We start from the raw sequence: 12349 nt of genomic DNA on the forward strand, positions 1-12349 counted from the left end.
TTGCTTTGGACAAAAGGCCACTCTGGGGCTGCTGGTTCTCAGGGGAACCTCTTGAGACCCCAGGACGGCAATTCAGGTGGAGATCGCAACAGGAATTGGTCTGACGGCCAATGGCCCATCGCCGGGCCCCCCGGGGCCTCAGGGGGCCCCTGTAATGTTGCTGCGGGCTCCCTGGCTTTACGCCACATCTCTTTAAAAGGAGACATTCATGGGAAAAACAAACTGGGTCAAGTCTGAATCTCAATGGATAGAAGTTGGATTTAAGGGCGTCTGAAATGTAACTGGGGTCTACTGTCATTTTCTTTTTTTCACAAGACACCGATGGAAACAAATCGTTTGCAGAAACATCCCGAAATCAATGAAATCTTCACTCCCACCCAAGGAAAACAGGCTACATACGTAAGATCTAGCATTTGTCAGAAGGTGACGGCTGTAAAGAAAAAATAGAAAAAAAACCATCACCTCTAGGAAGCAGATGCTACCGATATTATAAATAAGCATGTTGGTCTGATACTGGAAAGAGGAAGTAAACGTCTGTAACTGAGCAGGGATCCTTCAGTGAAGTCGTGAGCTTCAGACAGGTTTGCTCCCCAAAATTTATTGTAATATGTTCTGTCTGTGGGCTGTAAAACTGGCAAGCAGACCGTGCCAAACTTCAATCCCGTCTATATGGCTAAAATCTGTTATTTATGTGAGGGGCGGAACTAATGAGACGTCTTTCGGTCATAAGAGTAGGCTTACACATCTTCTTATGTAGCATCCTGTGCGGCAGATCGAGTGACACTGGGTGACACCCTATAGCTCCCTGCATTTTCTCTTAAACATAAACAGGTGTGGTCCACTCTCTTGTCGAGTGGGAGATCGCCTTCCTAGGAGCTGGCCAGCGTTCTGGCAATAGGAAGTGCTGCTTCGTTTTAAGTTGTAATTCCACCCCTCACTATTCAGGCCGCTGCCCGGTAAACTCAATTCAGCGCACGGAAATACGCCCGGGAGATGCGACTCGCCCCTTAAAGTGTCATAAACAAAATGGACAAAACAGCCGAACAGGAAACTCCGTAATTTCTCTGGCAGTCAAGCAGGACAAATAGGCGATTCCTTGCACATGCTGACAGAGGGGCGCCGGAATCAAAATATCACTTGACGCAGCCGCGCTATTCTGTGTGTCACGCGGGCCCTGATTTGTCCAATGGCATAAGTGCCACCTTGGCAACCGGAGAAAGGCTGCCAGGTTCCAAATTAGAGGTGTCATTACATTTCATGAAAGGAAGAGCAGCAATGGGTGAATAGAACAGAACATAATAAGCTTTGTGAATATGCCGTTCTCTCTTTAATTTGCCACAGATCCACACCTCATCTCAGCTGAGTTGACCTCTCAGACTGTGACAGTCTAGAATCTAATGGGGCAGTCGTTTCCAGAACTACGCGCCCCCCTCCCACCCCCCCCCACACACACACACACACACACACACAAACACACACGCTCTCCATCTCTGCCTTTCTTTCTTGTGATCCAATTAATGCTTTGCACGCTGGTAATTAATGACAGATCCATCGTAGGGTCCGTTCTTCTTGCAGGAAATCTCTCTCCTTTGACGTAGCACCGGAAACACACAGTTGGGGTCTCTGGTTTCAGCCAATTGACATTTATTAACTATAGCAGAATGTTTCTGTCATTATTTTGCAGCATGTCAGTACGAAAGGCCTTTCCAGACGGCCCACGATGCAGCTGTGTTTCCATATTTTTCCCATATGCATGCAAGATGCAAAATTCTCCAGCTACCAACCTGTCTTATATAACTGTACTTTTCCCCAGTTTTTTTCAGGGACGAGAAGAAATATGCTGACACTGCATTGGCCGTGCTTCGCACTGACAGTTTATTTTGATACTACATCGAAACTGCAGAAAGAAAAGACATTTATAGATGTCATTCAAAAGCCCATTGTTCATCCTCACCGAAAGGCATCCGAAACAGATCCAAATCACTGCATTTTCACTATCAAAAATGCTTATTAATGCTTATCAAAATCTGCTCTCAGTGGTGCCACAAGCTGGGTGTTGCTCAGAAGAGAGGAGTTTCGATGGTTCCTGTCATGATGCGGATACCGTAATGCATGATGTGTGTTGGCTGGCCCCTGGTCCTGAACGTATAATCACATACCCCCTGCTGCAGGAGAGTTCATGTCCAGTCCGTCTCCTTTCACATCATTTCTTCCCCATATGCCAGACTTGATATTCCTCAAACAATCCAAGATGCACATTTTTGGAAATACTTTTGGGGTGTGTCTGTTTTCTGTGACATGGTTTGCACAAACTCAAGGCACCTGGGCAAGGCGGCCAACCCATTTGGAAAACCTTCCCCCACCCCACCTCTGCCCTTTAATAACCCCCTCCCACACACACCCACACACACACACACACACACACACACCCAAATGCCCCATTTAAATGGGTCATTTGGGAACTGGATAGTGTGTTATCAGACCTACCCCTAACACACATAAAACCAGATAGACCCCAGGTGAAAGCAGATTGGTCCCCTCCCCTGTCACTCACAGAATCAAAACATATAATTGGCTAAGAACAAGATTGACCCCTCTGTATGAATTATGTCCCCTCTTATGCCATCCATCATAAAAAGAAAATAGAATCACCCCCAGATCAATTGCCACCAGTTGACATCAGTGCTGACCACAGCAGACAGTGAGGTCTGGAGGACATGATGGTCTGCCACGCCTGAGACAGAGATCTTGCTGTCAGTGGGAGGGACAGGCCCCCGTTAGCTGTTTTAAAAAGCCGCCATGTTCGCACGGGAAGGATCACATGGAGAAGCAGCAGCAGTGCTGCTTTCCTTGCCGACTTGAACAGCTTTTATTTTTTTCACCCAATGTATACAGTTCCCTTTAACACCCGTCAGTATCAGACGTGCTGACACGTGTATATATGCATGCTCGTTCAACCGGGTAACGTAAACAAGCCCTCGAAAGGACTAAAAACCACACTGCATGAATATTTACATCTTCACACTGGAGTCTTTGTGCTGCATTGCATTTCCGTCTGCAGCTAACAAATACCCAGGATGCATCGGGCAGTTTCTGGTGCCTCTGGTAAAAAAAATTACGACTCTGGACTTTTGGGATACAAAACACACAAATGCATAAATAAATAACTATCCATGAGCAATATAAAGGCAGGAAAGGAACTGCTCTGGGATTATTTGTATGATTTCTGTAAATAGCAATGTGGTTAATGATGTTGTCCCAGGCTTGATATCGACTGAACAGTGAACTTTGCCCTGAGCTCTATATTGTTGCTCCTGTAAAGACTTTTCACTTCCAACAGTCCCAGTTCAGAGTTGTAGTTTGCGATTTTGTTGGCTTTTGTCTTTTAATACTGCGTGCTGGTTTTGGCTTACAGGGCACTGAGTTCTGTGACTCCCCATCCAGTCAGAGGGCCCAGTGGTTCCCCATTGCCTGTAGTGTCCGGTCCAACAGACTCAGGGAACATCAAGCAGAACGCATGGCAGTATGGGTGGTGGGATGGTCCGGTGCTGGGTGCTTTGCATCCGTGTTCTATTCGGTCTCACATCAATAAAAGCAAGTTTCAGAAAAGCATTGTGTCAGATGTAGCCGCTACTTCCGCTGGAGGGACATGGACAGGCACGGAGCTCCAAGCACACAAAGGCCAAGACAAAAGGCACCCAAAGCACTTTGCGCCGTTTGCCATCACCGGCGCTCCGCGTTCCTGCCGGGACAGTTAAGATTTCCTCTTTTCAAATTGAGCTTTTTGTGCCCAGATAATGGAGTGGATAAATCGAAACTGGTAGCTCTGCAATTTAGAAATAAAAAGTTCCGCCAGAAGAGATTGTGTGAGTTTTTGTTTTGTCCTGAAAAGGAAAAAAAAAAATGTGTTCTTTGTGACAATCAAGAGAAAAGGAAAAACTGAAGGGAAAAAAAAAACCCTAAACGTGTAAAGATAATCAGCAAGGAGGTGGGAAGCTTTTTAAAGACCCTGGCAGAGACCCAGCCAAGGTCTCAAGGTTATCCAGCACTACAGACTCCCACGGGAAAGGTAGGGAAGATGGCATTCCTCCCGGCTCGGCGGATGAAGTGTGTGGGACGCGTTTTGGGGCGCCCGCCTGACACCGCTGGCCTTACATCAGGTAGGTGGGCCTTCCAGAGACTGAATGGCCTCTGTGTGCCCCTGGCACGGAGATCTTGGGGGAGAGAGCGAGCCGTCACAGGCAGGGCCTCCAAGAATTATTTCAGCCTTTTATCCTTCAGCACAGACCTCCAACTCAATCCGCCTTTAACCCTGAAGGCGCACTTAAAAATAAACCTTTAAGTGGTAAAAACAAAAACTCTAAGTGTTCTCTTTCCTCTGCCGGTCTTTGCTGTTGCATTTTTGATGGCTAAATGCAACACCTCATATTTCAGTGTTTATTCTAAATAACAAAATAACCGAGCTTCCTGCTACAGGTGATCACTTCTGTCTGTGTCATGCTTATAATGATTGATGATCAGCAATCAAATTGTTTTTTTGTTTTTTTTTTCATTAACTGATCACTGACCAGCATTTTGCCAGTGAAATGTTTCCCTGCTGTATTGTGCGTCTCTAAAATAACGTACCTGTTCTTTGATTTAGGGTGAATTTAAAATCTCTTTGTTAAATTTTAGATATCTGCTTTCATATAAAGCACAAGTGTCACATTGATTTATAAGTAGATTTTTCTAGTACCAGTGATAATTTTATGCATCATCACGTGAAGGACTGTGGGTTTCAAACTTCATTTGAAGGGTTACTTTCTCTACAATCTGGAAAGAAGCAGTATTTCAAGCCAATAGGTATTCAGGTCGGCTTCCTCTCGGGGAGTAAAAGTGTAACACTGTGTTACCTTTAACGCATTGTATGTCAAGCGAACAGATCGAGAATGTGCAAAGGTGTGGCAATTATGATGTCAGATTTCCGATACTGTATGCAGGGTTTGTGTGCACAAAGCTGCACCACATTAAATAATAACGAGCCCGCGTGCACCACTGATAAATTAATAAAGTCCAGGTCTTCAAAGCTGCTCTCTTATCTCGCGCCAATGACGGTAGGCTCCCTCTAGAGCTGGAAATCGATAGCTTTATGTGGCCGTCATTAAACTGCACTCCTCTGTTGACTCTGGTGGTGAACCAGCATTCCCCTTCAGCAGTTTCAACTGATCCAGCCGACAAGTACAGATCGCAAGACGCATTTCTACTTATACTGGGGGCCGCGTGAGAAGATGTTTGGTATCATTTCACATGAAGCTCACAAAGGGTACTGACAATACATAGACATTTTGTAAAATTCTTTGCTATAGCCCAACAGATATTTGACAACAGGTATTTATGTATCATGACACATATAGACTGCTGTAGTATTACAATCTTTATGCATTTACACATGCATTTTACCATTTGTGGCTGCATTACTTGGTGCTTCTGCAGGTTGCACAGTGAACTCACACTTCCAGTTTGGCAGATTTGTTTCCTGATTTCCCTGCGTGTGACAGACTAGCGTCCCTGGTCCCGTTCCCTTCGATTCCTGAGACGAGCAGTTGTGGAAGGTGTATGGATGAACAGTATTATTCTGAATTACAATTATGAAATTTAACGCCCCATCTGTAGAAGAGGCTGTTGCAGCTTTTTCCACACGATCGCCTGGGTCGTGCACCGTGCGAAAATCCAGGTAGAGGCATAAATTTGCTGTATGTTGCTGGGGAAGAAACGTGCAGAGTCGTTGCTGGGCTTCCACCTGTTACTAAAAAGTAAGAGACTGCTAATCGAATAACCGATGGGAATGACATGATATGTGTTCAGTGCTGTTAAGGAAAGACTTTTGAGGCAGAGGGAACTGTTGTCCCGGTGATTTACATACGTTGAGGTGGGACATGTTTATTTTGCGCAAGCTAACAGCGCTAACTGAAGTACATACCAATGTAGAACATGAAGGTCACACACAATAATGAGAGGCTGGATACTTGTCAAGCCTTTTAATAACCGCCTGGAGGAAAAAAGAATAAATTTAACATCTTTATATGTTTTTTTTTTTAATATATGCTGTTTTTTTCTGCCAAGTCACTGGCATTTAGCCACACTGTGTGCATCTCGAGGCTACATGCTCAGGTGACCTACAGTGACCTCCAAATCAACCGGCACCCCATCCCCCCCCCCCTCCACCCCCCACCCCATAACAATCAGCTTCCCTTTCTCTGTGCTCTGCACCTCTCTGCCCAGTGGCTATGTTCACAGAGCGATAGAGTGTCTCTTCTCTAAAGAGGTATATGGACATATTCCAGCTACCTCCCCCCCAAAATACTGCCAAACTCCCCCCCCCCCCCAAAACACATGTAACAGGCCTTGATCAGTACCCAGAAATCCTCTGTGCCTTTCTCACACTTCCTCTGTCTCCACATATAAGCTGACACCCCTGCAGACCCACGCTGTCCCTTTTATCAATGTTAAAATTCAAATTTATATAGCGCCTTTACACAAGAGAGTTCCACCCCCCACCCAAGGTGCTTTACATGTTATACATTATTACATTAGCCAGATGAATCTATGAAAAATTCATAAAAGTGAGACTGTGTGAGCATCAGGAAGGTATATTGCAGTGCAAGACCATGTTGAGTAACTGGCACTGTCCTATTGTTTGAAAAGAACGTTTTATTTTTCCTACCTGAGCGTCCCCTGAGAGTACGCCCCCCCCCGACCCCCAGCACCCCCATGTGCTCATTTAACATGGCCTCCCTTTTTAAAACAGTTGATATTACAAAGGCTAGCCCTCAGAACACTTTTCTCCCTTTCACGAAAGAGACTGCTGTATATGGAAGGCGAGCTGTGTCCATAACGAACTCTCATGCACGTACTCATCGCCCTGAAGTGCCGTGAAATGCAGAGGCTCTGAGATGAGAAGGGCCAGCCCATTGTTCTGCAAGCGAATCGGGCCACGCTTCACGCGACCCCCGTGTGCCCATGATAGTGTATCATCTAATTGCGCATGAATCTGGTTGCTCAGCTGTCCCGAACACGCACTTTTGTTTTACAAGTCCGCGTTAATTAAGCTGCCTTAAGTAAGATGTGCTTATGTTGTGATGAACAGAGTCCCCACGTGGGGTAGTCCTTCTGCATATCTAGAGTCCAATGCAATTTTTCATTTCAGACATAGCTTGCATAACCAATTAGCGCGCCAGTGGGTGCATTTGGTTTCAAGTTCATCAGGCAGTCATTCAGTCATTCTCATATACAGTGAAATGGAAAGTTGTCCCTTTATAAATATCTCGTTTTCTATGAGTTCACCTAAAGGTTTTGGTACGATAAGCACCGTTGCGCATAAATAATCTGTATTTTTCCGTAATGAATAGATCTTTCAGAAAAAAAAATATAAGATTGTTCAAGGCAGAAATGCCAAACTGGCATACCCCACTGTTAAACAGAAACAGGTAACACTTAACTTCCTATAAATGCTACTGTCACCCCAGTCAAAAGCGAAAGAAACCCAACAAAATAACAACTATTACAGGTAGGCTGCGGGCTTTGATTCGGATATAGTGGAGACTGTGAGACGCATCACTTTCTTTCATATCGCGGTCACGCCCCGTTGGCAAGGTGTGTGAATGCGCGTCTTCGTTCTCACGGTGGAATGAAAACCAAGATGCACGTTGTTCACAAGGAACAGGTCGCAGCCAGCTGCACATCACAAAAAAAGAGAAAAAAGTGATCTGGGCGAGGCCAGAGGTACGAATGACTAAGAGGAACCAGCGAAACTGGCATCTAGGACCCCGTGGAACCTGAGCGTGAGAAAGTTAGTCAAGCAAGATTAAACTAGGAGCGGGGGGGGGAGCTGGTTTACAATTTTGTTTAAATCAGTGATGATCTAACCACAACTTTAGATCGTACATAGGCACTTTTGTAGACGTAAAAGATATAGACGTACATGTTTTTATCGACCTGTTTCATGATTTGTCAACACATTTTCTTAATTGGTTACATAAAACTTTTTTCTTTAAACATTTGTAATGTATCAGCAGAGTCGGCAATTAAAACGAACCACTGAAAATTGCGATTACGGAGTTTGGGAAGTTGTTAAATCGTTTTAGTTTATAGCTAGGAAATGCTGTAAAACACGTATTTTTGTCAAGATTGCATTTTCCCATAATATATAGTTTTTCAATTTTATTAATATACAAATCGAGCCATTTCACGCGTTTTCATTATAAAGAATGTCTGATGCAGATTAAATGAAAACAGTCATTAAAAGAAAAACATTTAATTTTTATAATGTTTAGCACATCTGTGGTCATTGCTGGATTAGTATATATCCTTAATGGTCTATGTATAAAATATTCGGTGTAGAGGAGCCGCCTCGTCTTGAATTTAGCGCCTCTATCGATAAAGCGGCGCCTTATCCCGGTCGCTTGCCCGCCACGTGTCACGGGGTCTGCAGCAGCTGGAGATCCGCACATCACAGCGCTCGAAAGTCCGCCCCCCCGGGCTGTCGCTGAGCTTCTCACGTTGCCGCCAAAGGTTCACAAATATGTCCTTCCGGAGATTACTAAAAGCAACTGTGCCGTTTAATGTAAACGGCATAGTCGATGTTCGACATTTTTATTTCGTCCCTGAGCATATAATTGGGCATATTGTGACTATAATATGACACTGGTTTTAAAAACATAACCACATTGCCTACGTAGGCTTGTTTATATATATATATATTTAAGTTTTACTTTAGTCTAAATACATTTTTAAATAATGCATATTTAAATTAGGGAAACTGTGGTATCAGTAACTTCTTCGAATTATATAAATAATGTTTGGGACAGTTTTATATGTAGGCCTAATTACAGGAGAGGTAATACAATGAACTTAAGAAAATTGTTAAAGCTCTATTAATTATTGCAGTTGTATTAAATTTATTAATATGTGTTGAATGCTACACAGTCCTGATGAGGGACAATGCCGCGCACTCGTATGCGCAGAAATAACTTTGGTCTGGCTCACATTCCAGCAAGCCAGATCCAGCTCGCGGTGGGCGTGGTTTTCCCAGGCTCGAACACAGCAGCTGCTATTTAACTTCTCTCTAATATAAACCACCACCGCCACCCCCAGCCCAGCAGCCAAACCTCAACCACAGCAGCAATAAAACATCCTGGCACGTGCTCCACATTCACAAAAGCGATCGCATGCCGACAGATGTCAAGCTGCCAGACTCGCGCAGCGCAGCGCTTTAAAGACGTAGGGCAGACTTTGCCGCGCGCTGGCAATTAGAGGCTGCCTGTAAACGTGAGCCGTTTTGGTTGAGAGTATTGTTGCGGCTTTTCGTACTTTTTAGAAGTTTGCACCTCAGAACAAACACACCTAAACAGCTTAACGCATTTTTAAATTTTGCATCATTTTTTGACAATGATTATGATATCCCCCGGCCGACAATCTGTTACAATGACAAAAAATAAATATTCCAAAATATATTTCACCAATACTTTCACCATGCTTTAATAATGACTATGAATTCAGCAACAATGGATGTGATTATCATTAAGGAATGAAATGCAAGGTTGGCTTCATCTTGATAAGAGGAAGTTCGAAACATGTCATTGGATTTTACTGAAAGTTGGAAAGAAAGTGTATACCTTTAATTGCCTGAAATTAATTATCATGCAAGTTTATAGTCTTTTATACTGTGCGAATCTTTATCCGTGAATTATGCATAATCATTTACCGCCAATAAGTTCGTTGATTATTTACTAAATATTATTAAACGTTATATTTTTATACATCTTTTAAATTTTATAATGTTTTCTGTAGTTGTTGCAACAGGATTTACATTCAGCTGAGTATGAGAATTTTCAGCTTACTTTCAGGGAGCAGAAAGGAAAGCGTTAATATGTAACAAGGATGATTAACGGCGTTGGCTTGGCGGCGCCCTACGCTCGGCCGCGCGCCATTGGCCGTCTGCTCCAACACCAAACAGCCAATGGAAGGCGCCCGACCACGAGCCATCTTCCCCTGCGGCCGCGTGTCCCCCAAGCTGATTGGTAGAAAGTTACTGTGGGAAAGAAAGTTTGGGAAGTTTCACACGAGCCGTTCGCGTGCAGTCTCAGATATAAATACGACCGGCGTACGTCTGCCATCAGACAGTTGTAACGTTGATGGGTGGATTGTAGCCTCTTAACCAGATACAGTGTACCAATTATTGCGCTCCTGTATATATTTTTGCGTTCATAGAAAAGTATTTTAATAGGAATTTCACTCGTAAAAAGAAGATCTATAACCGAGAAACTGAGTTTTAATCTACGACCGCTGGAAACCTAATTAGAAGACTGCTTACGAATCGTTCATTTCGTGGAGGAAGGCGGACAGGATTCCTAACGTCCTTGACTCATTTGTGGGATTGTGCAGTAAGAAGATGCCCGCTGATATGATGGAGAAAACCTCATCATCCCCGGTTGCTGCGACCCCGGCAAGCATGAACACGACTCCCGATAAACCCAAGACAGCTTCTGAACACAGAAAGGTAGCCGTCGGCTTGAATTCCTTGATCGTACGACGTCGTTTATATTTTTTGACATTTTGTCACCTTCTTGAGTAAAAAAAATCATACATGTTTTGCTTTGTCTTTTTAGTCTTCTAAACCAATCATGGAGAAAAGGAGGAGAGCAAGAATTAACGAGAGCCTCGGCCAGTTGAAGACCCTGATATTGGATGCACTCAAAAAAGACGTAAGTATCGCACCTTATGAGTGTCCATTTTAAACACAGTCCTAAAATCAACTGCATTTAACGCGATTCTGCAATAATCGGATGGTGATCAATTTGCTGCATATTGAAGCTTTATAATCAAACGACGTTTGGCTGATTTTTCTGATATTTTTACATAGAGTTCCAGACACTCAAAGCTGGAAAAAGCGGACATCCTTGAAATGACTGTGAAGCACCTCAGGAACCTGCAGAGAGCGCAGATGACTGGTGAGCCGGCGGGCGCCCCGCTTAGTGCTGATGTCTTCCAGACTTCCGTCTGTGGTTTAGTTGGTATTCGACAGTAATTTCTACCAAGTTGGAGCACAGCACCGTTCCCACGGTCGTGCATTATTTATAGAAATGCTGTTTAGGTGGTTGTGTTATGGGTACCCAAACATGTTAAGCATTTCATTGGATCTAACGTTTTGAAGTTCGCAACTTAGTTGCAAAACAGAACGATTTGTTTCACAATCCTGTTAAGTGTTTTGACAATAATAGTTTAGTCATCCCCAGATCTCTTAAATGCTTTGCTTAATAAAATTCTCATTCCTCCCCCCCAACAGCTGCTTTAAACACGGATCCATCCGTCCTTAGTAAATATAGAGCCGGATTCAGTGAATGCATGAACGAAGTCACTCGATTCCTGTCCACCTGCGAAGGGGTTAACACCGAGGTCAGGACTCGGCTCCTCGGCCACTTGGCCAGCTGCATGTCCCAGATCAACGCCATGAACTACCCGGCCACTCACCAGATCCCCGCTGGTGCACCCCATCCCGCTTACGGACAGCCGATCGTGCAGATCCCCAGCGGCTCCCCGCAGCTCAATGGGGTGCCTTGTAAAGGGGGTTCACCGGCCGCTCTGCAGTCGGAAACCGCGAAATTGTACGGCGGGTTCCAGATTGTACCGGCCACGGATGGTCAATTTGCCTTTATAATTCCCAACGCGGCCTTTGCACCAAATGGAGCGCTTATCCCCGTGTATTCGAACGCCAGTACGCCGGTCCCGGCTGCCGTCTCGCCTGGCGCCGCCTCGGTCACCTCGGACTCCGTGTGGAGGCCGTGGTAGAGGCGCCTCACCTAGAGGACAGGAGGAAAATGAACTTTTGAGTATGAATATGACTTTTGTTAAGAATTTATTTTTTGTAAGTGTGTTGAAAGATCATGCACTATATTTGTATATATGAGGGGAAATTCATATTGAACGGATATTTGTATTGTACTTCAGTGTCTTGGACTGCATTTTTTTTATATTCGAGGTATCGTTTTTCACTTTGTGATGCCAAAGATATGTTGAATGCTCTAACATTTCTTCTTTTTGGAAGACGAATAAATCTTATAAGAAATTAGCACTGGTTGTCTCAGTTCAGCTTTGCTGGCTAATACGTGTGGCTTGTATTACATTTCTAAATCTATATGCTTCTGAGTGAAATCATTTAACACTTACCCTTAAACGAAGCCATCTAAGTTTCAAAAGTTAGTTGGTAGGATATCTAATCGTGTATGAGTACATAGAATATTTATATTTTGTACTATTTCCTAGTTTCATGTGTATAATATCCTGTAGAAGTGAGAAGCCGTCACATTGAAAT

General features: G+C 44.0%; 1 protein-coding gene across 1 annotated transcript; it reads left to right on the forward strand.

Moving 5' to 3' along the window:
* The first annotated feature begins 10131 nt into the window (after positions 1–10131).
* Positions 10132–12106, forward strand: LOC125716939 (transcription factor HES-1-like). The gene is made up of 4 exons (XM_048989803.1): positions 10132–10537; positions 10647–10742; positions 10901–10988; positions 11324–12106. Exons 1-4 carry the CDS (start codon positions 10430–10432, stop codon positions 11824–11826), a joined length of 795 nt encoding a protein of 264 aa, XP_048845760.1. The 5' UTR covers positions 10132–10429; the 3' UTR covers positions 11827–12106.
* The last annotated feature ends 243 nt before the right edge of the window (positions 12107–12349 follow it).

The sequence above is a fragment of the Brienomyrus brachyistius genome, chromosome 21 (assembly GCF_023856365.1).
Source record: "Brienomyrus brachyistius isolate T26 chromosome 21, BBRACH_0.4, whole genome shotgun sequence".
Lineage (NCBI taxonomy): Eukaryota > Metazoa > Chordata > Actinopteri > Osteoglossiformes > Mormyridae > Brienomyrus > Brienomyrus brachyistius.